This window comes from Leuresthes tenuis, unplaced genomic scaffold, assembly GCF_036924035.1.
Source record: "Leuresthes tenuis unplaced genomic scaffold, fLeuTen1.0.hap1 SCAF_3, whole genome shotgun sequence".
NCBI classification, from domain to species: domain Eukaryota; kingdom Metazoa; phylum Chordata; class Actinopteri; order Atheriniformes; family Atherinopsidae; genus Leuresthes; species Leuresthes tenuis.
Genome location: NW_027325357.1, coordinates 3,684,461 through 3,708,983, shown reverse-complemented (window position 1 = coordinate 3,708,983; position 24,523 = coordinate 3,684,461). Strand labels below are relative to the sequence as shown.

At 41.8% G+C, this 24,523-nt stretch overlaps 1 protein-coding gene across 9 annotated transcripts in view; it reads right to left on the bottom strand.

Annotated features, from left to right (window-relative positions):
* ptprt (protein tyrosine phosphatase receptor type T) overlaps window positions 1–24,523 on the bottom strand; it is a 348,700-nt gene that overhangs the window by 123,044 nt on the left and 201,133 nt on the right. For all 9 annotated transcript variants that reach the window (XM_072381466.1, XM_072381458.1, XM_072381459.1 and 6 more), the window contains exons 12-14: window positions 15,533–15,734; window positions 13,879–13,981; window positions 7,736–8,012 (exon numbers count right to left, since the gene is read on the bottom strand). In XM_072381466.1, coding sequence (XP_072237567.1) covers window positions 7,736–8,012; window positions 13,879–13,981; window positions 15,533–15,734 — 582 coding nt within the window. The remainder of the gene's footprint in view (window positions 1–7,735; window positions 8,013–13,878; window positions 13,982–15,532; window positions 15,735–24,523) is intronic.

The following is a 24,523-nucleotide window of genomic DNA, read 5'->3' as shown; positions in this document are numbered from 1 at the left end:
GTAAGCTTCTCTAAGATAGTGTAAGAGGTTATTGATTTTTCTTTAATTTGCCCCCAGAAGATGCATAGAAACGGGAAGAGACAGTGAAGAATTATACTGAAAGTATGTAAAAAGAAGTGATGAGAAAAGAATAAAAGTAATAATCAAAAGAAAACTTTCTCATAATAATAATAAACTTTAAAGGGTGGAACGCCCTCTCCAGGTCGGGAATGAGATCCTTCCCCTAGTGGAGGAGTTCAAGTATCTCGGGGTCTTGTTCATAGTGAGGGACGAATGAAACGGGATGATTGGTTGCTGATTGGAGTTGTCATTGAATCTAATTAGGCAGGGAAGCCCTTTCTTCATTTGTTCTGGACACCGTTTTTTGCTCCCTCAAAGTTTTGCTTAAGCTCTTTCTTGTATTAAAGGTTCAAACCAGGGCGATTTTTTAATCGCGATTAATCGCATTTAATTCCATAGTTAACTCACGATTAATCTCTAAGTTAAAAATATAGAGTAAGAATCAAATAAACAAAGAAAAAAATTATTTCACCCACTTGACATGTCTATTTAAAAACACAGGACATAAAATGCCACAACAATGTGGTCTTCAAACCGAGGTAGTAGACAACAAAGAGAACAGGACCTGCTGACAGTTAAATTAATGAAAAACTGCAGTCATTAGACACATTAGATTCAGAACTCTTAGTGACTTTTCTCCTATTTATTAAGCCAATTGCTAAGGCCACGGTCAAAAAATTAATGCGTTATTTCTTTTAAATTAATCGCATCACGATTAACGCTTTAACTATGACAGCCCGAGTCCAAATACGCACGAACACCTGTATAAATCTGTATAAATGTGAACAGATCTATGAGCATCTGCCTGTGAACCAAAGATATTTGCCTTCCCAACTGACAGACACACAATAAAACTGCATTTAGGGATTTTGGAGTCATCGGAGTGCATCTTGATTGTCACCGACTGTCAGCTGGTAAAATCTCTCGCCCAGACCTCCGAAACTGGCACTCTGAGGCCTGTCGGGTGTGTGTGGGTGAATGACATTGATTGTCAGGGCACCTTAGCCAACCTTTCGGGGCTTTTTACTTGTCAAAAAAAGGTGTCTGGCAGCATTTTTCACAGAGTTTCTCCATGCATGCCACAGTCTCCTTTCTTTTTGTGCCATTTCTTGGCCCATTTGTCCCTGTCTGCATCTTCCTCCTCAGTGTTTCCTATTCATTCCTCGACTGAAAAAACTTCCATTTCCCTGGTATTTTCATCCATTTAAACTGATGCTCTGATCTGTTTTGATGAGTAAGAAGTGAGTGTATTTCTGCTCTGTCGCTGCACTTCTAAATACACTCAATCGTGCCCTTTAATGTTCTCATAGGGCTATGAACCATATAGTTTATTAATGCTGTCTATTCAAAAGCATACTAATAATGAATAATGACTAATAAAGACAAACAGTTTACAACAGAGTTTATTAACCAACGTTAAGTGACTCCATATAAACACTAAACTGTGTAAACAGACTTAAACAAAAAAAGTTTTCTCTGTTTGTAATTAAATAAAAACTATGAATGTAAAACCAAAATCTGTGACCGTACCAAACTAAACAAACGTCTGGATCACAGCACTGCTGTACATTTAAGTCTTTTTTTTGTGAAAAACACATGCTAAAGGGCCTTCTCGGGAGCCACTTCACTTGGGAGCCAAAACGTGTGCTAAAGTGCTCACTTGGGAGCCAAAACGCATTTTAAAGTGCTCACTTGGGAGCCAAAACGTGTGCTAAAGTGCTCACTTGGGAGCCAAAACGTGTGCTAAAGTGCTCACTTGGGAGCCAAAACGTGTGCTAAAGTGCTCACTTGGGAGCCAAAACGCATGCTAAAGTGCTCACTTGGGAGCCAAAACTCGTGTTAAAGTGTTCACTTGGGAGCCAAAACTTGTGTTAAAGTGTTCACTTGGGAGATGGCACCACTGGGAAGGAAACTGAGCAGAGGCCTAGGCAAGAACGAGTGTAGCTGAACGTGCAAAACTGCCCACTTGGGAGCCAAAATGTGTGCTAAAGTGTTCACTTGGGAGCCAAAACGCGTGCTAAAGTGTTCACTTGGGAGCCAAAACGCGTGCTAAAGTGCTCACTTGGAAGCCCAAACGTGCAAAACTTCCCACTTGGGAGCCAAAATGTGTGCTAAAGTGCTAAAGTTCCCGCTGTATGTGCTCTTTTTTCAAGTGACAGTATCCAAACCCCTTCCATATCACGGATGTAGTGGCACCTTTTTGGTCAGTTTGGGAAGATAACGGGTGATCAGTTCCAGTCTCACCCTCCCCTCTTCAGCTACACTCGTTCTTGCCTAGGCCTCTGCTCAGTTTCCTTCCCAGTGGTGCCTCAGTAATGAAAGTAGCTATTGGCTATGCTAAAAGTCACCAGAAGCTGCTAAATGATGCAATTGTCTCATTTGCATAATTGGCCATGTACTTGTAATTTTAATGGACGCTGCAGGAGACAAAAAGTGATTGAAAAACACCCTGAATACATCTAGAACTACAAATTACCTTCCAACGCTCCTTCTTCATCTTGGAACCCACAAAAGTGACCCAAAAGGAGACAATTTGACTGTAAGCCAAGAGTGAATTTACAGAAATTTCATGACTTAAAAAATGCTCAGTTGAGTTCTATTATGTCAGGCTTTGCATCATTTTAATTCATTTACTGTTAAGTTTTCTTTGATGTGAGGACTAATCTGCTCTCTTTTTGCTACATTATCAAGTCGTCTCGTCTTCTTTTGCAGCTCTGGAGGGAGAATCTGAACCGGTGCCACCTCCCGTCGTCATTATAAACCCACTATACAGTAAGATTAAGATTACTTTATTGTCATGTTAGTCAGGTGCCTCCTCTGCATTTAACCCATCCAGTTGAACATAGACGCCATACACTGGAGCGGTGGCAGCCAATCACAGGGGGCATGGGGGTACTGCCACCCCTCCAGCTGTCAGTCCACCAATCTATTCTGAGTGGGAATCAAACAGCCGACCTTCCGGTTATTGGACGACCCACTCTAACCACTGAGTAGTGGATATAAAGAAGATTTATTTTGATTTAATGAGTATAAATTTGCAGGATTAATGCTTTTTTTTTGGTCAAATCCTAATTTTGTTAACTGTAAACAGGTAGTTTCTGCTCCAGTGTGTAAACCAAACCAAACAGGATGCTACTGTCTTAGAGGCAATAAACTAACCGGTTAAATCTCCTCACTTCAATCAGCCCCATGTCATATTAACTTTAATTAGACCCGTTGTATGTCCTGTAATAAGTGGTGGTCCACTGGGTTTTACACCATCGTTTGGTTCTGGTTCATATAACTACCTACAATGACAAAGCAAACACGATGAGCTCTTTTCATGCTGCAGCTACACTCACTGGGACAAATATTAATGACTTTGGATGCATTTTCCTTCCATTCTGCCTTTTTTGCTCCTTCTCTGACAAATGAGGCAACTCCATCTTATCATTACGGATTATTATGACGGATATTTTTCCTTCCAATCACACTATGGCGACAAAAATAACTGCAGGGTGGATTTTGCTGGTCGGTGAGGCGAGTGTCACATCGGTGGGCTGCAGCAGTATCACAGGGAGGGGCTCAGAGTGGGCGGCCAGACTCCAAACTCTGTGACACCAGAGACCAGAGCTCACGTCTAACTTCTGTTTGAGGCTCTGTTTAAGCAGCAAAAGCACACTGTGTCAAAAGTCTTTGCTTTTCCACATCATAATATCTCTGCTCCGTCTTCTCTCACTTATCTCACTTCTCCCCCGCTGGCTTCCATCTTTTGCCTCCAGTATTATATTGTCTTCACTCCTTTTAGATCTTTATTCCCCCAACAACAATCATTCCTTATCCCAAATTCCCAAATCACTCCCGCTCTTACTTACAGCCTGAGGCGCTTTACTCTCGTGTGTGTGGTTGTGTGACATCACAAAACATCGAGGGAGACGTTTAGATTGCCATTGGTGAGGACTTTTAATGTGCCGAATAACTGGTACGATGATGGGAGATGAGAGGCTGGCATCAGACTGATACGATCCCAGAGGGGGGAGGAAAATGGAGAGAGTGGGAGGAAAACAATTAGCAAGAGGGGAAAACAGGTAGTAGGATAACAAGAGGGGAAATAAGTGGGGCTGATAGTAAAGGAGGTTGGATCAAAGAAGGTTCGAGATAAGATGAGAATGAGAAGTAAAAACCTAGAGAAATACCCAAAGTGAGAGGGATTTAGGTTATAAAAGACCAAAGAAAGGAAAGAAATAGAGTAGTGTGCAACATGATAAGGAAGAAGCTTTAAATGAGAGGAAAGAAGTGAAACACGAAGATGTGATATGAAGGGAAAAAGGAAAATTTGATGGGAGAGATTATGAGAAACTGGCTGTTTTCAGTTAGGAGAAGAAGCAAAGACAGAGGAAAGCAGACGTGGGCAACAAAAACACCAAGAGTGGGTGGATCGAGAGAACAATTCCTTCTGAGCGTTCTCCAGGGAGACGGTGACAGAGAATTAAAGGAGAAGAAGGAGTGACATTCTCCCTGATGGACAGGTGGATTATCCAAGATGGGCGAAGAATAGCAAACACACTTTCATCCATGAGATCAAACCCAGAAACCAACCGAGTCGGCTCAAATGTAAATGAGGGGTTTCTGTTCCAGACGAGAAAAAAGTGACACCTACTCTTACAAAATGACTGACAGCAGAGAAATTAGACAAATCAAAGCGCTTTGTGAGAAATGCAGATAAATTAAATCCTTGACTGACAAAGTATCACCTTCACACATTCTTCTTTCAGCTGTAAATAATGAGGAACTTAAAACAAACCGTTTAAATAGCGGCTCTTCCTGTTTCTGCTCAGAATGGACACAGTTGGACAATTTGTTTTCTCCCTCACAAGAAGAAGAATCCTCAAGCAGAGCTGACCAGGGCTGCCATAAACGATTATTTCAACAGTCGACTAATCGGATCGTACGTATATTGAATGTAAAACATACAGCTTATCGCACCAGGCTGCAGCTGCTCTTATATAACCACCATTAGCTTTCAGCTTGGAGTGTTTAAGGTATATGCTAACTAAAAAAACGACAATTAATACCATGATGATCAACATTTTCGTAAGACTGAAATCAAGGCTGTCCTGGATAAGGTGGTTGGGTCTGAGTGTTGGTGCATGCTCCAGGTTTCCTTCGTATTGCATGTTTTTGTAAAAGCAGTAAAATGTGAGTGTATATCATTACAACTGATTTACCATTAAAGCTGCTCTCATTCACATATTTTTCCCTGTTTCTGACGACGTTTCGACTCACTTAAAGGGGAACTCCGGTATTTTTAGACCTTATTTCTGGCATGTAATGAACTCGTACTATAGCTCTGTTAGCTCATAGCTGCTGTGTTGTTGCTATTGGCAGCTATCGGGGGGGCTTATATGACGTCATCCACACGCCCCCCTGCAGCACAGTTTATTTACTCCGTGCTCTGTGACAGTCGGCTAACTTCACACAGAGTTTGCTGCTGATAGTTTTTGACAGTTTTGAAGACGTAGACGACAACTTTGAGTACGATGGACGTTCTTACCAGAGTGAATGAGCTGTGCTGCAGTGACAGGAGTCGATGACATCATCCCAGTAGACGAGTGTGTAGAAAGCCCTCTATAAGCCCCCGATAGCCGCCAATAACAACAACATAGCAGCTATGAGCAAACAGAGCTATAGCACACGTTCATTCATTCATTCTTCTTAAAGTATTGGTGAAATAAAGACAGATAATGCCTTATTTAGAGGCTCTAAGCCCCGTTCACTCCGTTATATGGATCTCGAGGAATCTAAATATCTTCCGAAGGACGCCGACTTTCACCAAACTGTTCTCTGTGAGTAGATGAACGTATTTCATGCCAGAAATAAGGTTTAAAAATACCAGAGTCTGTCACTCTGCTCTAATAAAATCCTGATTTTATCACCACAGCCTCATCTGACAAAATCAGCATTCAGGTAACTTAAAGAACAACGTCTGTGAAGTGAATTCAGCTGAACTTACAGTCCGTACCATTGTGGCGTTACACTTCAGTGAATAACTCCATTTCCCTTCAGTGGATGGTGAGATCAGCTCGATTCAACCGTCTCATTTAGCATCCTGGGATCTGTGAATATGCAGAAAAGCCCCGACTTCTCCCCTCTGTGGCCTGCTCCTCTGCTTGAGTTTTAGTGGAGGTGATACAATCCGAACAATAAGGCTGATTTATCAGTAAATAATTAGAAAAATCTGTTTTTGAACTCTTCACTGCCCTTTCAGTTTGATTATGCCTGAACAGCTCGCCCACACCTATAAAAAACAATGTAAGAATGACACATTTTCTAAATCCAGATACAATAAATCGCCTCAATGTCAGATCAATCAACGGTTTTAGCTTCCCTGCGGCCATTTTAAACTAAAAACTAAACTCTTCAACGTTTCCCTATAAAAAGGAGAACATTAAATCAACAGACCATTCTTAATAGTTTAGAAAAAAATCATAAACTCTTTCTATTTCTAATAAAGAACATGAGCAGAATACATTAACGTATTCATGAGCTGCAGGAGTGTGTGTGCATTGTGTGTATGCCTGACTTCTTCATCAAATCACCTGGGATACGGTGGCTGCACAGGTCCACTTGCTTTTACATTTACTCTTCACCAGCACACCCACAACTTCCCCCTCCATGATCCAGACAAACCTTTCACTGATTGGATTGACCGAGATCCAATCAAATATGTAACTCGTGTGACCGGATTTCGGCACAGAGCGCACACGAACGAGTGGCGTGCACAAGCAAAAAGCACCATAAACGCATACTCATCCACTCACGCAGGCAGCTGCTCAGTCATGCAAGAATCACCTCACTCACACCCACTTGCACATGGTCTTTCTTCACGGGAGCGCATTGTGGGAAATCTGCCTCCTGGAGGAGGATATTACATCACAACATCAGCCAGCTCACCAGGTCTCACTCTCCAAACGGAGTTACCGTGGTTACGGCAGTGGGAAAATTAAATTATTATGGAAATTCGACTCATAAAGGAGTGGATGGGCGGTGTTGTACTCGCAGACGGTATTGATTAATTGCCAAAAAGTGAGAGCAGGAAGCGGCAACAGATGAATTCTGGGAGTCCAGGAGGGACTTTCCTTCTGTCATGACCCAACGTTAACTTTCCTGTTGACAGTCATTCAAACAACTGCTGCAATACTCTGTCTGCAAAAGTATCATTACATTTAAAACCCCCAAAATAAGCAGTTTTTCACCTTTGGATGCAGCAATTATCAAAGACTTTTAAAGTTTTTAAATCTCTTAGGGACGATGGATCATCTCTCCTGTAAGACCAGGCAACAAGAACTTGCTTAGAGTCTTTTCTTTTAGTTCCCTCTGCTGATTTAAATGTGTTTTTAGTTCCATCAGTGAAGTTGAAAGGTGATGAAGAGCCGTATATGTTCACCTTTAATGTGAATTGTGGACTAATTGGGTGAGACAATCCAGCTAAAAGTCTGCCTCAGCATCTTTAAAGTACACCCCGAAAAAGTCCGAAAATGTTCTAATTACATAAATACGAGCTTTCAGGAAGAAAAGTGAACATGTTTGAACTGTTTCTGACAAGACAAGCTAATGGCTAAACAACAAACCCCTTCCCAATTCATCTCATGCAGCCAAATGACCCCGAAAATCTCATTTTCTGTTGGAGACTCACCCCATTGGCTCTGCTCATGGCCTGGTAGTAGATGCTGTAGCTCTTCGCAGGTGACAGCGGAGGATTCCAGAAACCCCCATAGCTCTTGTTGTCCCCGACCGTGAAGGGCTGCACCACCGTGAGGCTGGACGGCGGCAGCTCCGCAGCGATGTAGTACGGCGAGTCCAAGATGGAGGCATTGCGGAAGCTGACGGGTGCAGAGAAACACTCGGGGGCTTCGGATGCGGCGCGGCGGGTTTTCGACTTGCGCTCCTCCTTCACAACGAGCTGGTAAGAGCTGCAAAAACAAAGTTTTCTTTCTAAATGTATCTGTTAACCTTCTATCTCCTTTCAGAGGTGGAAACGCATGTTTTGTGCGTCACATTCAGATTTAACAGTGAAATTTCAAGGTTTGAATCGACACAGTTGAGACAGATGCTGTGAAGTGGAGCACGTTATGTAAAATGAGTGTCAGCATCCCCATGATGCCACTTTAGAGTTTTAATCTCAAAAGTTATTTATTATATACTTTGGCAACAAATGAGAGGGCTGAGAACTATAAATAATCCTCAGAGAAACGCAGGGAGGATCATTTCTTCCAGAGGTCACTTTTTTCCCCCGACAAGTTGATGTTTTTTGGAAGCAAACTTCTTTAAACTTTCAAGCAAAGCACCTGGCAGATTGTGCATTGTGCTGACTCAGCAACACAGTACGAATCAAACAAGTGTGTGAAATGGATCTTTTTCATGCTTCAGATTTGTCCCCCTCTGCGTGTGCACTCTTGCATTAGCTTTAGCAGGTGTGCCTGTGCTTGTGTGTATATGAACACACCTGTAAATATGTGTTTATACACTCAAATGCAGGTCCATCTGTGTGTGTGTGTCTTTGCATTTCCATTATACTCTGAAAGGCTTCATGAGCGGTTGAGGGCTCCTTCAGCGGTCAGGACAAACGCAGCGGCCCTCTGCAATTACCTCCATCCTCCACGCCAAGAACTCACTTCACAATTATATGCAATTAGGGAAATGTATGTTTCTGTGAAGGGGGCTGCAGCCAATTATCCCCAGTTCCCGTTTGGCAGCTTTCATAAAAAATAATTACCCAAAGATGAGTCTCTCCTGCTCTCTCGATGTCACTCTCTTTGCCATTTCTGCCTTTCTGGCGAAATATCCATTTCAAATTAATGGCTGCACAAGAGATGAAGCAAGATCCTAATATATGGAGAGAAGAGTGTGTGTGTGTGTGCACTTCGGTAATCACACGTGTGTTTTCAAACATACGTGTCCGTTATTGTGCTTCCTCTTTGTGATATTTACACTAAAAGTTGCTAAAAGTTATGGAAACTAAAGATATTTTGCTTCACTCCAGCTGTTTTGATAGACAGAAACAGCTGTAATTAGAGTCTCCGGGGACACGTTGATGCGAAGTGATGCAGGAGAATGTTCTGCCTTTGATACCGTGGACTGGGTAGGTGTACCGGGGTCAGCTTTGGAGTGGTTCCTGTCATATTTATCTGAATGATCTTCATCTCTGACTGCCTCTATGTACAGGTCCTCTTCCACTTCTCCTGCCGACGGTGTGCCACAGGGTTCCATTTTAGGGCCTTTATGGTTTCTGTTGTGTCTGCTCCTTCTTCACCACATTTTGAGCTCTTTTTTTTTGGACATTTACTATCACAGCTATGCAGATGACACTGATGATCTCTGACTGCCTCTATGTACAGGTCCTCTTCCACTTCTCCTGCCGACGGTGTGCCACAGGGTTCCATTTTGGGGTCTTTATGGTTTCTGTTGTGTCTGCTCCTTCTTCACCACATTTTGAGCTCTTTTTTTTGGAAATTTACTATCACAGCTATGCAGATGACACTGATGATCTCTGACTGCCTCTAAGTACAGGTCCTCTTCCACTTCTCCTGCCGACGGTGTGCCACAGGGTTCCATTTTGGGGTCTTTATGGTTTCTGTTGTGTCTGCTCCTTCTTCACCACATTTTGAGCTCTTTTTTGGACATTTACTATCACAGCTATGCAGATGACACTGATGATCTCTGACTGCCTCTAAGTACAGGTTCTCTTCCACTTCTCCTGCCGACGGTGTGCCACAGGGTTCCATTTTGGGGCCTTTATGGTTTCTGTTGTGTCTGCTCCTTCTTCACCACATTTTGAGCTCTTTTTTGGACATTTACTATCACAGCTATGCAGATGACGCTGATGACCTCTGACTGCCTCTATGTACAGGCCCTCTTCCACTTCTCCTGCCGACGGTGTGCCACAGGGTTCCATTTTGGGGCCTTTATGGTTTCTGTTGTGTCTGCTCCTTCTTCACCACATTTTGAGCTCTTTTTTGGACATTTACTATCACAGCTATGCAGATGACACTGATGATCTCTGACCGCCTCTATGTACAGGTCCTCTTCCACTTCTCCTGCCGACGGTGTGCCACAGGGTTCCATTTTGGGGCCTTTATGGTTTCTGTTGTGTCTGCTCCTTCTTCACCACATTTTGAGCTCTTTTTTGGAAATTTACTATCACAGCTATGCAGATGACACTGATGATCTCTGACCGCCTCTATGTACAGGTCCTCTTCCACTTCTCCTGCCGACGGTGTGCCACAGGGTTCCATTTTGGGGCCTTTATGGTTTCTGTTGTGTCTGCTCCCTCTTCACCACATTTTGAGCTCTTTTTTGGACATTTACTATCACAGCTATGCAGATGACACCCAGTTATACATCTCTTTTAATCTTCCACAGATGTTTAGACTCTATTAAAAGTTTGATGTCTGAAAACTTTTGATTTGTGTGTTGCATCCTTTGTGAAATTTCATTAGGGACTTTGGGGTAAGTTTCCACTCAGCTTTCACTTTGGACGCTCATGTCAAATCTCTGGTTCGCTCTTGGTTTTATCACTTATGAAAGTTAAGTCTCACTGCGTCACACTCTGAACTGGGAGTTATTCAACCTATTCATGCATTTATTTCATCACGTCTGGATAATTGTAACTCTTTGTTCACTCGTCTAAGCTCGTGCAGGTTGCTCAGAACGTTGCTGTGAGGCTTCTAACAAATATTCACACCGTTGCTGATTCAGCTGCACTGCCTCCCATCAACTTCAGAGCCCACCTTACTGGTTTAGACTTTTAGAGCTCTGCAGGACAGAGGCCAGCATACTTCAGAGGACCTTTTACCTCCCCAGCAGGTCTCTGAGGTCATGTGATCAGGGCCTGCATCACAAAAGGCTGAGAAGGACACGGGGCTTTTTGCAACACTCTGGAACCATCTCCCTCAGAAAAGCAGCTAAAACTCAGCTTTTTAAACCTGCTTTTGGTTATTTTTCTTGTTGTTATGTTCATATCTAGCTCTACTTTAAATATGTTGGGCTATGTGTATGTTCCTGAGAGCATAAACACGTTTTCAATAAAAACAACTGTTAAAGTGCATCTCAAACTAAATCGGTCCATCGACAGCCACTGTTCACCTTTTCAGCTTTCTCCCTCTACATGTATTCATGTGGCTGTGCACACGTTTGCACTAGAGCTGGTGTGTGTGCACATCTCAGCCACAGCTGCTCCTCTCAGCTTTGCCATTTAGGGAAACATTTCTTATCTGAGCTCCTGAGCATCAGATGTCCAAATCTCCTCAGGACAAATGAAACAAAAAACACAATTTCAGCAACAGCGTTTGCGTGCATATTAACCAGCAGATGACTTTTCCCTCCACATACATCCGTTCACTCATAAGACATTCAATAATTGCACAAAACACACATAAGAAAACACATTAAGGTGCTCATCTCAGGCTGATAAAGAGAGATAATCTAAGATATATTCACCATGTGTTCTGGATTTACAGAAATTAGCACTAAACCACCGACCCACACTCACATTCCACAATTCCATTTCCCCAAGTCCAAATTGAAGTGATATATATGCTCAACGAAGTCTTGTAGTAGCTGTTATTTCCCTAAAGGCAAGCGAGAATAATGTTCTCCCATATGCCAATTAAATCGATGAGATCACATGTTCAAAGCGAACTTTTAATTAAAAAACATGTTGGTTGGAAATATGAGAGAAGGAGAAGAAATAAATCAGCTGGGTTTTGTTTTAAACAAGTGGTTGGTGGACGGATGAAGCTTGAGTGTGTTTGATAAAGTTATGCTAAAGAGACATGACTGGCCGCCATTAACCGGCTGCGTGTCTTGAGTTTGCTTATGAACTACAAGGAACAGTTTGTGCACATGAAAGTCTGTTTGATGTAAGCCGTCCAGCTTGATCTCCCATAAGAGGATGAGGTGAGGATGACTTCATAGCACTTTATTTCCTGGTACAGGGACAGGAAACCAACAGGCTTCTCCTGCTCGGCTCCCAGGATCAGAAGTCTTGCTCCAGATGTTGAACAGATTGATGGCGAAGCGGACGGCTGCCTCGGTGCTGCGCTCGCTGTGTTTTTTGCATGACTGTGTACGCTAACCCCATCATTTTCAGTAGGGATGAGCTTTTAACGTTCAGACGGCTCACTTTGGACAATTTTCAAACAATTTTCTCGGACCCAGACATGGTATTTTTCTTTCTTATTTTATGTTTATTCAATTTTTCTAACCAGAGACAACCGCCATCAAAGAATTCCTTGTATGCGTCTACGTACTTGGTGAATAAAGCCGATTCTGAGATGGCGATAACATCACACCGTCTCTAAGAAAACATCAGATAAATGCTCTACATTAAAATAATAGCTTTTATTTCAATGCTGCTCAAACTATGATCTTTTCCTAAACCTAAAGAAGCAGTTTCGATGAGTTGTAATACTTTCACTCTTCCAGCATCACCTGCTAACTTTTTTTTAAATTGTTTTCATTATTATGCGAGATGCGTCTTATTTCTGACCTGGGCCTCTTTAAATCTAGGCTAAAAACATATTTATTTCAGATGGCTTTTAATACCCAGTAGTATGGTGTCACTTTTATATTATCTTATTCAATTTTGCTGTATTTTATTGCGTTTACTGTTATTTTATTGTTTTGTACTTATTCTTTTCTTTATTTATTATCTGCTGTAAAGCACTTTGGTACCGAAATGGATTGTTGTAAAGGGCTGTAGAAATAAATGACATTTACATTTACATTATTGAGATATTCAAACTATCTGTACACTGTTTATCTGTGTTTTGCAGACCAGGTTATTCAAAGCGGCTCACAAGTGACGAACTGGGGGTCACCATGTGGGGAATGAATAATTGACTTTCCGATTGAGGGAATTCTACTTAATTTCTGTGAGATCAAATTGGAGCCCCTTTTCAGACATGTGTCAGAGGCCTTTTTCACACATCTGTTGCTCTCCATCGGCACAAAAAACATCTTTATTAGGGGCGCTGTTCTTTGACAATACAAACATACTAAACGAGGTCAGCTCAGCTCCAAATCAGTGTGTGCTTTCACACAAGTTGACACCAGCATCACTGGAAACAGATTTTCTGTAACACTTTCACGCAGTGATGTCGTTTCTAACACAGAGAAAGTCTCAGCTAATGCAGTCGCCTTAACAGACAAACACTCAGTAACGCAAATTAATTTGGCTTCTCAGCAGCTGTTCAGAGGAATCTGACGGATCACCTTTTTAAATTGATAATAGAGCTTTTTAAATGTTCTTCATACATGGTTTTACACATAAAGAATTGGCACCAAATGGGTGACTTTCCAAGAGGAAGGAACATTTACTGAAAAGGGCCGGTGTCTGAATCATTTAAACGAATTGATGAAGACGTTTCTCATGTATGAAAAGGGCTCATCTGTGCTTTTTTTCATTCTTATAAACATTTTTTGTTTATAAGTCGTTTGCTGGGAACTCGATTTAAAGCAGGAAGATTTCCAGTGACCACAAAAAAGTTACATCTTCATAAAGCAGCAGCTAAAAAGCTAAAAAACACCAGTGACTAATGGTAAGTTTCACCGGTTCCTCATTCTCCGAGTTCCTTTGCATACAAATTGGACTTATATGTGTTACTGACTTTAATGGCTGTGAAAGAGCCCCTTGAGGAACACGAGGAAAGTGGGTGGAAAGAGATGAAGGAGCATGAGATTAAATGGACGTGATGACTTTAAGTAGAGGTAACAATAGGGTGAAGAAAGAAAAGGTAAAAAACTAGAAATATCAATGAGAAATTGTTAAGAAATTACCTGATAGGTGCCCCGCGGGACTGGGCTGGCTTCAGAAGGATAGTGATAGTCGTCTCTGTCTCATTGAGTGGAGTTTCCGACTCATACTCTGGCATCATGGGGGCTGAAACGACACATTTTCAGATCTTAAAATTAAAAAAAATTCTGGACCTGAAAGTAACCTACGGCTCAAAACACTGAGGTTTACTAAAGGTTGCCAATTTTGTTGCGTAATATTTTGAATTATCTATCAAATTTGCCTTAGTTCTTCCATAATGAAACATTCTGCTCATATTTCTGTGTCGTTTTAAAAGGAAAACAAAATGAAAGGTCCAGTAAAGGCCTGACAGATGAGAGCCTCAGAGACCACCAGGTTTTTAATTTCACATCCGTCATGCCCTCACATCGGAGGTGCAGAATAAATTCCTGTTTGAGTAAAACATCAACACTTTTGCTCTGATTGGTACGACATGTAGGTTTTTAACACAGTCTAACCCCTCCTTCTCTTCCTCTGACCATCCATCTCTATCCGTCTACAGCATTTAATTCAAATCTCTGCATCCTCTGGATGAGATAATGAAGATTAGGGATGGCGTGACATTTGGAAGGAGAGATATCTTTCATGTGTGTGGTTTTTTCCCCCACTCTTACCAACATGTTAAGATCAGTAGAGGCGATAGAGGAGCGTAATATCGGCAGAAAGGTCATGCTAAAAATCACTCTGGGTGTTGACAGGAAGGACAATGCTTGTAACCTTCTGATGGAACTCTGGATTGTAGTTAAATCAGGGCTTAACATGGCAAGAACTCATCATTCAATTGCTCATTTAGACATAAGGTTAATTCTCGAACCACTAATTTATGTTAAGTTTAATCCCAAAGGTGTGATGAGTGACATCTTTACTTTATCACATTTTGGCATATTTAAAAAAGCAGATAATATTAAACTGATAATTGATTTAACTGATTGCGCACGAGGATGAATTAGCGACAGCAAGAGCCAGAACAAGAATAAGGGTTGGACTCATTAAAGAGGAATGGAACAAGAACGGTGGAGGAAGACCAAGAAACAAAACAAGGGAGAAGAAAAGGAGCCGAGAAATTTTAAGAGGAAAGAGAAAAAGAAAAGCAGCTAAAAGAAAGAAGAGAAAAGGTGAGTCAGATGAAAAGGGCAACACAAAGAAAGACAGTGAAGTCATTCTGCCATTAAAACAACAAAGGACATCCTTCGCCGAACAGTTGGAATAAGAATGAAGAGGTTTTCTTGTTCACCAATAAGAAAAAAAACCTTAATACGCGACTGGCATTTCAGAGCTTTTGAGACAAAAGTAAAATGTCCCTTTTTTGCGGTACCTCTGACATTTTCTGTGGACTGATGCAGCTGATATAAACAGGATTACAAATGGAGAGAAAATGTCAAAAAAAGGGGCACTGAGGCAGACAAAGAGAGACACAAACAAAAACACAGACTGACACATTCACAGAGGAACTGACTGACGTGTCGGACCGGAGGCAGGCCGACAAAAAGGCTCCGCTGTCTCCACCTGCTGCTATTGTAATAATCAAGGCTCCGTCGCAGCGTCTCTCAGTAATTAAAGAGCAAAGATCCAACAAATGTCACCAGAAACAAAAGAATAAGCACTGCTGTGCTGTGCAAAGACGACCCAAAAGTTTACCTGCTATCTTAGTGGTTATGCGGGTGGTGACGGGTGGACCAAAGCCCTTGTTGGTGGAGGCTTTGAGGGTGAAGAAGTATGTGGTTCCAGGGTACAGGCCTACGAACAGATGATGGGTTTCATTCCTCAGCTTGAACACTCGACCCCTCTGGGTTGTCAGATCAGCACTCGGGTCCAGAGAGCTCAGTGCCTTGTAGGTAATCTGGAGGCAGACAGGACGAGTACAATTCAACACGTTTGCAGCACATTTTAGCATTTATTCACACACAAGTGAAGCTTTTAAGAGCGAGTTCATGACATTGCTTATTCCAGAAAGAACTGGATGACCCAGAGTGTCCTTCAGCCACACAAAGACAAACAAGAGGTCATCGTCTTTGGAGCCAAAGCAGAAGGGTTCAAAATCTGAGCTCCACTTCAGCCTCTAATGTTAAAAACCACAAACCAGGCCAGAAATCTGGGTCATTATGAACATTATGAACTTCCACAGCCATATCAAGTCAGTTATAAAGTCATTTTTTAAGGATTAAAGGACTAGTGTGTGATTTAGAAAATCTGCTGCATGCATTTATCTTCAGACTCAGTTATTAGAACAGTGTATTTACTGGTCTGCCTAAAAGTCCTGATATCATGCTTTTAAATTCCCGCAGACGCTTTTTAAAGCTTTAAACGGTTTCATCTCGGCTCCTCTGGTACGTTATGAACCTTCAGGACATGACAGGTCTTCAGGTACAGCTTTCACTCTTGTGAAATTGGTTTTTAATGCTTTTATATTTCGTGTAAAGCACTTTGAATCCCTTTTTTTGTTCAATAGAGAGACAATAAAAGACTATAGACTATAGACTATAAAAAGTCTATTTAACAGTTATGAAAACAATAAAAGGCAGCAGTGATCAATCATTACACTTACAGGCAGATGTTTCCACATCTGGAATGCCTACTTTTTAATGTTATGAGGCCAAATATATCCCATTTTCTTCTTTTAATTCAATTTAAAACATTTAAAGTAGCTTTAATATCAAGTTTAAAAAGAGTCCTTGATTGAAAAGGACTTCAGTTAAGCCAACCTGACACGACGGGACACAGATTTAAACACTTTTAATATTTCTTTTTAATTTCCTGCCCAAAGCAAACAGTAAGCTTCAGAGTTTGACCCACAGTCACCTCAACCTGTCAAATAAAAGCAAATCCATCATATTGATCATGAGTTATTAAATTGTCTGTTAAATGTGAGGCTGAACAACCTTTGGACCTGAAGTGATGTCTCTTTGGTCTTCGTGTCTCCACATGATCTCCACTCTGAGACTAAAGCAAATTGAGCAAATTGACCCACAACCACTAAACCGGCAGAAACTCTTCAATAGTTCTTGTTAAAAGAACTGTCGATGTCTGTGGCAGCGCTGCTGCTGGCAAGTTTCCACACGGCAAAACCGTCGATGTCTGCACACATGGACACACACAAACACGCACGGCGAAACACTGGAGGACAGCTGTCACTGTGAATGACAGTCAGCACAAAGGAATATTGACTGGTGGGAAAAGCAGATTAACAGCATTTCAACCACAAACACATTTCAGCACTTTGCGCTGTGTCTGGAGCTCGCGGTATCTTTCAGTTCACAGCTTCGACGTGATAAACAGGAGGCACAAAGTGTGGAAACAAGGTGAAATGGGTTTTTAAATGTGACTGAATATACTTTTACAACCATCTGAACTGCCCTTGGAATGAAAACCTCCAACAAAAACTGAATCTTTTTCCAGCTTTGAGAGACACGATGAGATTAACCCGATTATAGCTAGAGTTTATTGTTAGCTTGTTATATCTTCATTTTGGATAAAAGCGTCTGCTAAATGCATAAACATATAGCTACAGTTGGGTTCTGCTCCTTATCTGAGGGTAATTATCCTTGGATATATGGCGGTGAATGAATGGAATCACTGGCACAAAGCATGTCATACCCCGGTACCATAGGTGGCGCTGTCCCCATTTCAGCTATCGCTAATAGAGCCACTTCCTGTTGACGTCTTCACCGCCAACAACAACAAACTCAGGCATTCAGAAAGATGGCGAACGCAGAGCGAGATGAAGCTGCGTCCCGCTCCATCTGTGATGAGCTGGTTATGGGGTCTTAATTCGATCCGATTTCTTGTCAGATTAAGGCGTCTACATGAGCTGAATAACTCAGTCTTATTGTAATTTAGCCTTTAATCCGATCCGATGGCTCTCATGTAACTGAGTGTTTAGTTTTTTTGTGATCCAACATGTGAAAGCGGCACCATCTGCCTAAAACTTCCCCAACATAAGGGCACAACTGTAGGCATAAGTCACTGGGATCCTGACTCAGGCTCGAGTTACAGTCATTTAATTTCCAGGAAGTGATCACGGGAACAACCCACTGTTTGCTCTTCTCGAGGCTTAAGACGGCCACCGCACTTTGACCTGAAAGACAAACGCCCGAATAAGCCCCTTACTGATGAATACTGATTTAATTTCCTTCTTTTGTCTTAAAATCTTGCATCCAGCAGCCCGTGTGAACAACTCTGGATTGAGGACAAATGCCAAAAGTAGCCGATACCAGCATCTAATGACACGAGGTGATCGAGTTTATTCAGATATAATAGAAAATGCCTGATGTGCATTGAATTTGTGGCCTTGAATTCACTTGACAGCATGACGGAAACAGGGCTATTGCTCTATTTCCACTTAATTTTTCCATTAACACAGCAGGCTTTCATCCTTGTGAGTTACATTTTATTCTGTTTTGCTCTCACTCATCGTCTGGTTCGGTTAGGGCCTGGAAAATATTGTGTTTTCTTCTTAGATTTCAATGAGATGCCCGGAGCAGCCGCTAATCACTCACTAAATTCACATTATTGAGAATGATGCAGTGATGATTCCGAGCTCTCACTGGTGTAGGAGGGATTCCAGAAAGAGATATCGTTTTGTTTTTTTTAAATGCGTCAAAAGCCGCAGTTTTTTGGGGAAAAAAATCCAATCCAACTAAAAAAAAATGTAAGTGGAGGCAGAGAACAAAGCTGAACAAGAGAAAATGAGACAAGAGAGCGAAATGAAAGTGATGACAAGTGAAGTGGAAGGATGTTTGCATAAAATGGGTCTCTGGTAAGGCTGGAAGAGCGAGTCTTTGAGGACCTTCTCAGCACTTCACGCTCGTGGACGTCAGGCGGCCATTAACAGACTCCAATCCAAAGCACTGACAGCTGGGCGCCTCGCTTCTACCGGCCTGCAGGCTGCACTGCTGATGTGTGAATGCTGATGTGTGAACGTGTGACCGTTTGCATGGATGTAAGAGAATTACAAAAACAGACAGAGGCTTGGGCAGCAGCAGGGAGGGAAAACAAGATGGGAAAGAGGAGCTTCAGCCTTGTGGAGGAAGCGGTCCAGATCAGTCTTTGTTAACATTTGGACGGATGGAAGATGTCTCAAATCAACAGAAACACCTGATAAATGGCTAAACTGGGCCAGTCCAGGCTATTTTTTTCAGATATTTATCTGATAAATTCCTTTTCTTGGGGGTTTTGTCTCAAGCTGATTTGGCTTACCTATTACTAGATGTCACCCTTTCGTTTGCAGATGCAGTAGCAATTCATTTATAGCATCTAAATGGCTCTAAATATCCTACTTTTTCAGAGCTGCAGATATGCGAACTAGAACTGTGCTACCAGGAAGTTTCACAACGATCACACTGAGCAACAACCTCTGTTCTAAAAACTAGGGCTGTCAAACGATTCATTTCTTTAATCGCGATTAATCACATTTTTTCCATAGTTAACTCACGATTAATCTCTATATTAAAAATATAGGGTTAGAATCAAGAGTAGAATCAAATAAACAGACAAAAATGTCTCATCTTTTATTTCTTCTTTCAAATAGAAAAGTGAATTGTAGACCCACTTGACATGTCTATCTCAAAAACAGTGCATAAAATGCCGCAACAATGTGGTTTTAAAACTAAAGAGGTAGCTAAATTATATCGGTTTCACTGTATTTTTTTTTTTTTTCCAAGCACAACTGGGTGTTAACCTCATTTTCTAATAATTTAGATAATAAATACTGCAGTAAATTTGCTTGAAATTACATATTTTACTGTCACGAGGAGTGAATATTGTAGAAAAACAATGTCGACACTAGTATTAATGAAGTGAAGGAATCAGAATGCTGTTGCAGTCGAAATACAGAACTAAAAACACACGTTCTTCTTTATCCACTGAACATTCATTAAGGCAACATCCATAAATAATACTGAAACAAGTCGTAGGCAGTCCCCCCAGCTGAGTGACTCGTCTTTTCTCCCGCAGCGCTAACTTTACCTGCAGCCGTGGAGGACGCAGATCATAGTTTCGTGTATTCTTGATATTCCACAACATGCTTATGGCTGAGGTGGTGAAGCAAATTGCTTGTGTTGCCTCCTGCAGCTACAAGTTTAGCCCGACAACACCTGCAGAATATTGTTGTTTGATCGATGTCGGATTTTTTAAAGCCTAAGAACTTCCAAACAACAGACAAAGGTTCGAAAGCCCGAACATACACCATCAAAAGAGGGAGCGGAGGTGTTCCGCTGTAAGGTGTGAATGTCCGACCATAGTTGGTATTAAGCCGATTGTGTTTAGACTGTGATTAACTGTGATTAATCGCGATTAACCGTGATTAACTGCGATTAATCGTGATTAACGCATTAACTATGACAGCCCTACTAAAAACACAACATTTTCTGATCTTTGATGGTTCTGAACTTGAACGTGATGCTCAAAATAGCGCCCCTCATTTCTGTGTAACCAAACAGTTTGACAAAGCAGATCAATGTCAATGTTAGCCACTGAAAGCAGGATCCCTTGTCAGCTCCAGTGTTGATGCCAATGACTGCCTGCGAGCTGAAGCCGTCGTGTCTTCGCTTGTATATTCGCTGTATGATCAGAGAATAGTGCAGATAATGTAGAAATGGTCCCACTATTCAAGAAAGTACAAAGAGCAAACAATGCACCAACATGTAGACAAGCTAGCAGAACAATCCAGAGTGATGGTACAGAGCTAAATACAGTGAGAGTCAGATTTTAAATAAACTGAATGTGCAAATGTCCCAATCTGGCAGCTTTGCTTCAAGCTTTTCCCATAAACATCCTGAAATCGGCAGACTGCAATATTTGAAACAACTGAGTTAAGCATAAAAAACCTCTTTAATAGTTTCTGGAGGCGTTTTTTTTTTTATTTTGGAAAGATAATTAAGGTGCATAAGTGGGAGCTTCTGTGAAATCATACGTTCAGATTTCAAATTTCAGACGTAGATGAACTCTGCAGTGGCTGTAGCTCAGAAGGAAGAAAAACACACTCTGAGTGGTTAAAGTGCTGTGAAAAAGCAGTTTAATTCACCATTTAACTAAGATTTCATTCACATGACGGGCCGCAGGGACCATCAGCTACTTCTGAGTGTTTTCATATCCAGACCACCGCTTTTCTCTCTGGGAGTTTTGCACACGTCTCACTTCCCCGACACCCAGCTGCCCTGACCCAACACAGACACCTAAACGCCTCTCAGACCGAGGAGCATGGGATGAAACCTTTAACCGACAGCAGACAGCAGTCTTAAAACGCAGCACAGAGACTTTAACAGAGCCTCGAACAAGCAGCTGACGTCTCCCTGGCGTGAAAGTTGGCCTGGCTGCCTGAATAAAACATGGAGAATCAATAGCTATTTATACAGGCTGGAGCTTGGGGGCTGGAACAATAAAATATCATCTATTTCATCTATGCTGCAGTTTTGGTTTGCACGTCGATGGCTGTTATTTTATAAGTCATGAATGGCTCTATATTTTTATGGGCTTTACTCTCTCGCTCGTCCTGCCTTTGCTCCTCTACGCTCCTCTTTTCCATCTTGTTCTGTTTTATTACTCTTAATAGCATTTTCTCTTTCCAAGTATTTCCCCCCTCACCCTTTTCAATGCCTCCATCTCCACCATTTCCCCAGTTTTTCTTCCACCATTGTTCGCTCCCTTTCTTGCTCTCTATAGTTGATGTACTTGGAATCGGTGGAGCCATAAAGCTCAGGTTGTTTTATTGGCCAATGAAAAGGCTGGCACGCAGTGGGACAGTGCATCTTGGGTAATAGAGTGTGGGTCCGTGGGGGATAACTCACCAGAGGGAAGGCGTACTTATGTGTAGGGGTGTGTGATTGAATTAGGGAGAAGGAAACTAGGTGGAGAGAAAGGTAAATAGAGGATCGGATCAAATGGAAGACTAAATATATCCAAATATATATCAAAAAGAAAGCTCAGGTGATGCCACATCCTTTCCAAGTTGTTTATAAGTTGAAAATCTGTATTTATTAGAGTATTTATCAGTGTCTCGTGCATTATGTGACATCTCTGACAGCAGTAAGCTGTTTAAAAAGAACCTGAGATTTGACGGACTACTCCAAAAAGATGGACTTGTTGCAAAGTTCTGTTCTGTTCAGATAATGAAGCACAACTGGTTTTCACAGCCTGACAACCCAAAACTTCTAATCCCATTACAAACGGAGTCTCACTGGAAATTGATTCCAGAAAGGTTGTATCCATGCCAACGTATGGGAGTGCACGTACCGCTGCTCGTGTTTGTCCATGCAGGAGATTGATGCTGGTAAGTATTAGAAGCCGCAGCTTTTATCCCGGCTCCCCTCTCCATCAACGCACCACAGCTGCTGTGTGTGAATTCACTGCTGGGCCGTCACATTCTGAGCTCCAGCCAAGTTTTATGGAAATAAACCACACTCACGAGGCACTGTTGTGTGCTGCAAAATGCTATTTTATTCCGCTTTGTTGTTCTCCATATTTTATTCTCTGTGTTCCTGTTTGTTTTATTAGAAAATATATGCGGCTGCTGTTCTTTTCTTCTCCGGTCAGCTGAACTTATTGGAAACTCCTCATTTCTGTTGTTTTATTTCACCAAAATTCGCTCGAGAGGAATTTCAAATGATTTTATCACCCGTTTACTTTATAAGAATCGACTGGCTGCTCCTATCCAAACAGATTACAGTAAGGTAAATTAAATGCAGTCGCTTTCTCACACTGAGGGCTGCTTGGTGGGGGCCTGTAAAACATCTCTGGTAAAAGAAAACGCCCAAAAAAACTCAAGTTCTCATGAAAAATCAAGTTCAAAAGTAGCTCAGAGGGAGGTTTGATTGGCTTGATGCACATGATGGGGATTCAGTGGGAGGGAGCCTCAGCAGCCCAGCCGGCTAAGACTATTTTCTGGAACTGGTCACCACTAAAAGAAGAGAAGAAGACCCTCTGGGCTGGTGTTCGTCACAAAACTGATCACAAAAGACGTCTTCTGTGAATCTCAAGTCTGTCTTGTGAACCTGTGACTGGCCAAGAACGGTTCAGATGGATGGATGATGGATGCAGCACGGAAAGAAACGGAGGAGTTACAGCAACCAGCAGACATTAAAGATCCTGACGGATCCTAAAACCTGCCTGATCAGCAGCTTTCATCATCAGCCCGTCTGAATCCCTCAAACATGAAGTCATAGTCAGGTTTATCAGGTGTCTGTTGCTCAGGTTGGTTTGCAGTGGATTCATAAGATGCCTGAAATCGTTCAGCAGCATTAAATGTCCCCGGAATAAGAACGGATTGGTTTATGTGCTGCACACGAATGAAGATGGAGCTTCAGTGTTTACAGGCTGTAAAAACAGGAGTAACAAACACTTTGAAACATTTAGCTCGTCTACATGACCTTCTTCTGCATTTATACAGTACAATTAAACCTTTAGCTGTTATTTTCTACTTTAGAAATGACATTTTTCATACATTTGCAACTGGAAACTTTCATAATTATCGGTTTGAAAGGCAGGAAGCAACAGTAAAGTGTGCTTGCTCCCATGTAGCCACCACTGCAACACAGCTTTTTACTCCTGTAGGTCATTAAAACATTATTCACCCATATTAAATAAGAGCCTCTGATGGCCCGGAAGCAGCTCCAGCACATCAAAAACTGCATTTGCTGCTCCCTCTAAGATTTGCTACAGAAGAAATGCTGATGCAACAAACACAAACGGCGGTAAGTTAATAAAAACAACTCCTTCCCCTGAAAGTCAAGGCGATTTGAAAAGCTTTCAAAAGTTCTATAAAGAAAAAGACTTGAACAGTTTGCGGCTCATTAGACAAAGACGACTTCACCACAACACCATTGTCAGATGCATCATAATGAAGACATACATGGTTTTACAGCTCCAACAAACAAACAGAAGACATAAAACCGCCTCTCAGAGTATGTTCTCACCTCCATTCATGCCACAAAGCTACTTCTGTCTCAAGGCCCATCATAAATAATCCTTTCTATCCTGCAATCCTGCAATTCAAGCTGTAAAAAGGGCATCTGAATGGCAAATTATGACAAAGATGTGCAATTCAAGACATTTTTCTGTAGCTGAAATCCATAAAAAGCCGAGTAAAACTTTTCTCTCTTGTTAAATTCACCTCACAGTGAACCCTGACACCTCCTGTCACACTCTGTAACTCAGCAGGCACCAAACGCTTCAAGTTCCAGCACTGCTGCTTTTAGAAGTTTCCATTTGGGACGGGCTGTTCTCCGGCTCCCCGACTCCTGCAATGTCAAGACATTTTGTGGCGATACGTGTAAGGAGGCGAACACACACACACACACTGACAAATAAAGCCTCACACAAAGACCCACATTCACAAAGAGAAGCGCATCAAAGGGTCCAAACATCTGTCCGTGAATGCCAGCACACGCAGATGAACATGTGAATACCCATAAAAATGAGGAATGAGGCGTTTTGTGTTCGCCTCGTTTTCTATTGTTCCCAAAAAGATAAGCTAACTGGAGAAAGAAGCAGCGGCAGACAATAGTCTGTTAATGTTTCCAAGCAACGTTATCTGCATTGTTGTCATTGGCCCGTGACAGAGAAAGATAGGGAAGGATGAGGACCAAATATAGCCTGATTAAATTCCCCGCCACCACAATTGTTCTCTCTGATGTA